This window comes from Protobothrops mucrosquamatus, unplaced genomic scaffold (assembly GCF_001527695.2).
Source record: "Protobothrops mucrosquamatus isolate PMUCROS unplaced genomic scaffold, P.Mucros_1.0 scaffold9686, whole genome shotgun sequence".
Classification (NCBI taxonomy): Eukaryota; Metazoa; Chordata; class Lepidosauria; order Squamata; family Viperidae; genus Protobothrops; species Protobothrops mucrosquamatus.
In genome coordinates this window covers 11,009-15,026 of record NW_015395474.1, presented here as the reverse complement: position 1 = coordinate 15,026, position 4,018 = coordinate 11,009, and the positions used below count along the sequence as shown (strand labels likewise).

The window sequence follows — 4,018 nt, the reverse complement described above, 5'->3', positions numbered from 1 at the left end:
ATGGGAACTAATCAAGGAGAGAAGCAGCCTGGAATTAAGGAGAAAGCCCCTAACAGTGAGGACAATTAACCAGTGGAACAGCTGGCCACCAGATATCGTGGGTGCTTCATCACTGGAGGATTTTAGGAAGAAACTGTGCAGCCATTTGTGCAGAATAGCGAGGGTCTCCTGTGTGAGCAGGGGGTTGGACTAGATGACCACCAAGGTCCCTCCCAACTCTGTTATTCTGTTATTTCCCGACAGTTAGAACAATTAACCGGTGGAACGACCTGCCTCCAGAAGTTGTTGGTGCTCCATCCCTGGAGGTTTTTAAGAAGAGATTGGACAACCCTTTGTCTGGAATGGCATAGGGTCTCCTGCTTGAGCCGGGGGTTGGACTAGAAGACCTCCAAGGTCCATTCCAGCTCTCTTCTGATGGATTGATTCCTGGCAAAGTTAGACAGGCCGTCCCTCATTTTTTGGCATGGGGATGGGTTGCAGGTGGTGGGAAGCCCCCCGGGTCTGCGCTCGGCTCAGCTTTTCACGATGAAAGGGATCGCTCTTTGATTGCGGCCCAACGGAGAAGCAGGGCAGACAACATTGTCGTAATTTCCTTCATCAAAGGCGAGTGATGTCAATCACCGTTTCCCTTCTTCTTTTTTTCTTCCCCCCCTCCCTGCCCCGCCGTCCCCGAAAACAATTTTAAAATCCTTCGTTTTCATTTCATCTCTGATCTTTTTTTTTTTCTTCTTTTTTTTTTTTCAAATGGCCCCCGTGGCTTCTGGAAGTGCCCTCCATCCGTCCAGCTGTCCGGTTTCCTTCTGAAAGGAAGATTAGCGAAATATTTCCTTTTTCATTCCTAAAGCTTTTGAACGCGTTATCACATTCCGGTTTGGGGAGGGGGTGTGTGTCAGGGAAAGAACAGGGGGGGGGGTCTACGAGACTGCTGCCCCGTTCCTTTCCAGCTGCCTAATTATATTTTGTTTTTCAACACGGGGTGATTTAGCTGCACCTAAAGCTCCGGAGTCCCCGTTTGATCTTGACTTCTGCACTCCGGCAGGAAACGCAAGCAGCCGTGTCGAAGCAAACAAGAGGGGGCTAATGGGATCAGAGGGACCTTAAATAACTCTCCCACCACACAGACACACACACACACACACATACACACACACAGTTTGGTTAGGATGTTGCAGCTGCTGACACCTTGCCGAGTCCTTCAGCTGCCACTGATGAATGTTTTGCTGCAAATTATCACCCCTACTAAATCTTTGGGAAGGGATTAACCAAGATAAAAGGTAGTGGTTCTGTATACAGCACAGCAGACTTGAAAGGGACCCCGCAGAGGTCTTCTAGACCAACCCCCTGCTCTAGCGGGAGACCCCCTGCCGTTTCAGACAAACGGTTGTCCACTCTCTTCTTGCAAACCTCCTGTGATGGAACACCCACAATTTTTGGAGACGAGTTGTTCCACTGGTGAACAGATAACAGGTAGCAGGATAACCGAGTTGGGAGGGACCTTGGAGGTCTTCTAGTCCAGGGCTTTTCAACCTTTTCACCCATTGTGCCTCTTTTAGGATAGGGCAACATCCGAGGACCACCAGTCGCCTAGCAAGGTGTCAAAAACTTGATGACAAAAACAAAAACGGAAAAAAGTGATGAAGTGCAGGTAGTCCTCGACTTACAACAGTTCGCTTAGTGACTGTTCGAAGTTACAATGACACTGAAAAAGCCCCCCCCCAAGCCACAGCCGAGCAAGACGCCTGCCCGCCCGGCGGCGCTCTTCCTCCTGTCCGAGGTTTTCATTTTTGTGAGCATTTCTGTTGAGGATCGGCAGCGGGGATGGGGTGGGGGGTGTTTGGTTTTTATTCCCCCCCATCTGCTGGGTGGTTGCAGCAGGTTTTGGTCACTTCACATGACCCTGGGACACTGTGACCGTCATAAATATGAATCATTGGCCAAGCATCTGAATGTAAATCACAAGACCCTGGAGAGGCTGCAACGTTCCAGCTGATGGGTGCGTCTTCTGGGCTCAGCAGTAACACCAGGATCAGCGCTGAGCTGCAACTGGATCCTGGCGCTGATCCTGGCGCTTCCACTGAGCCCTGACAGCCCCGAAGAAGCGCCGATCAGTTGGAAAGCGGCACTGATCCTGGCGCTTCCGCTGAGCCCTGACAGCCCCAAAGAAGTGCTGATCCTGGCGCTTCCGCTGAGCCCTGACAGCCCTGCAGCTCCAGCCGTCTCTCGCTCAGGCTTGTGCGGTGCTGCCACCGGTTCAGCTCATTCCCCTCCCCGGCTACCACTTTTCTAGGATGATCGCGTATCACCTGCCAGGTGCCCATATACCACAGGTGGTATCCGTACCACTGGTTGAAAAGCCCTGATCTAGTCCAACCCACCCTGCCCAGGCAGGAGACCCTCTCCCATTTCAGACACGAAGGTAAATGCAAGCATTAATACACTAGTCCTTGACTTAGGACCGCAACGGAGCCCCAAATTGATGTTGCTAAGTATCAGGGCTTTTAAGTGAATTTTGCCCCATTTTGCGATCTTGGTTGTTAAGTGAATCACTGCGGTTAAGTTGGCCACTTAAGGCTGTTAAATGAATCTGGCTTCTCGTGTTGACTTTGTCAGAAGGTCGCAAAAGGGGATCACGTGACCCCGGGAGGACGCCGCGACCGTCATAAACACGAGTCAGTTGCCAAGTGTCTGAATTTCGATCACGGGACCCGGGGGTCGTTAAGTGTGAAAAACGGTCCTAAGTCCCTTTTTTTCCAAGGGCTGTCGTAACTCTGAACGGTCACTAAGCGAGCTGTTGTAAACTGAGCACTGCCTGGGCCCTTCTTGCTGATTCTAGCCAAGGTGTGCCTGGGTCTAAATAAAGGCGTGAAATGGAGATTTTTTTGTCCGTCCGCCAGCTCTAAAATGGTTCGTTTTCTCTTTTTCCCCCAGTTTTTACCAACTACTACCACGGCTCAAGACCGCAGACGTTGTCCATCAACAACAACACCCTCTTGCTGAACATCTCGACAGAACGTCCCACGATGGGAAATGAGAGCGACGGTCCTTCAGATGCCGCGCACGAGGGGCGAGAAACCGCCGTCCTGAGTCTGATGCTCATGCTGGGCACCTTGTGGCTTGGGCACACTCTTTATCAGTTCAAGAAAAGGTAATAGTAATAATAAAGTTGGAAGGGACCTTGGAGGTCATCTAGTCCAACCCCCTGCTCAGGCAGGAAACCCTACACCATTTCGGACAAATGGCTGTCCAGTCTCTTCTTAAAAACTTCCAGTGTTGGAACATTCACCGCTTCTGGAGGCAGGTTGTTCCTTTGGTTAATTTTTCTCACTGTCAGGAAATTTCTCCTTAGTTCTAGGTTGCTTCTCTCCTTGGTCAGTTTCCATCCATTGCTTCTTGTCCTGCCTTCAGGGGCTTTGGAGAATAGCTTGACTCCCTCTTCTTTGGGGCAGCCCCTGAGATACTGGAAGACTGCTATCTTGTCCCCTCTCGTCCTTCTCTTCGTTAAACTAGACATACCCAATTCCAGCAACCGTATCAATCAATGCCAATGGCACAGGGGTCCTGTGGCTGGTTTTTTTTTCCGGTTTGTCGGTGTTTCTCAACCCTCAGCCTCGGGAAGATGCGTGGACTTCAACTCCCAGAATTCCTCAGCCGGGCCTTTTGGAAGTTTCCATGGTTGAGGAATGCTGCTCTGTGCCCATTATGGGAGACTAGCACAAAAAGTGGTCATTGTCGTCCTCCTCTTCTTCCTCCTCTACCCTCATTTCCTTCTAGCACTGATGATGTTATCTAGTTGGGTCATGAGATGTCTGCAAGAAAACCACCAAGCTCAGAGAGCAGCAAGGACCCCATAGGCGTCCCCTTTCTCCTCCTCCTCCTCCTCCTCCTCCTCCTCCTCTACAAAGCCATTCCCTTCTTGCACTGAAGGTGTCACCTAGTTGGGTCATGAAACGTCTGCAAGAAAAAAACAAGCCCTGAGAGCACCAAGGTCCTCACAGTCGTCATTCTCCTCCTCCTCCTC

General features: G+C 50.8%; 1 protein-coding gene across 1 annotated transcript in view; it reads left to right on the top strand.

The window, feature by feature from the left end:
• LOC107301037 (sodium bicarbonate transporter-like protein 11) overlaps positions 1 to 4,018 on the top strand; it is a gene marked incomplete at its 5' end in the record, with an annotated part of 25,372 nt that overhangs the window by 11,232 nt on the left and 10,122 nt on the right. The window contains 3 exons of the mRNA XM_015830307.1: positions 1,040 to 1,044; positions 2,929 to 3,145; positions 3,607 to 3,620. Coding sequence (XP_015685793.1) covers positions 1,040 to 1,044; positions 2,929 to 3,145; positions 3,607 to 3,620 — 236 coding nt within the window. The remainder of the gene's footprint in view (positions 1 to 1,039; positions 1,045 to 2,928; positions 3,146 to 3,606; positions 3,621 to 4,018) is intronic.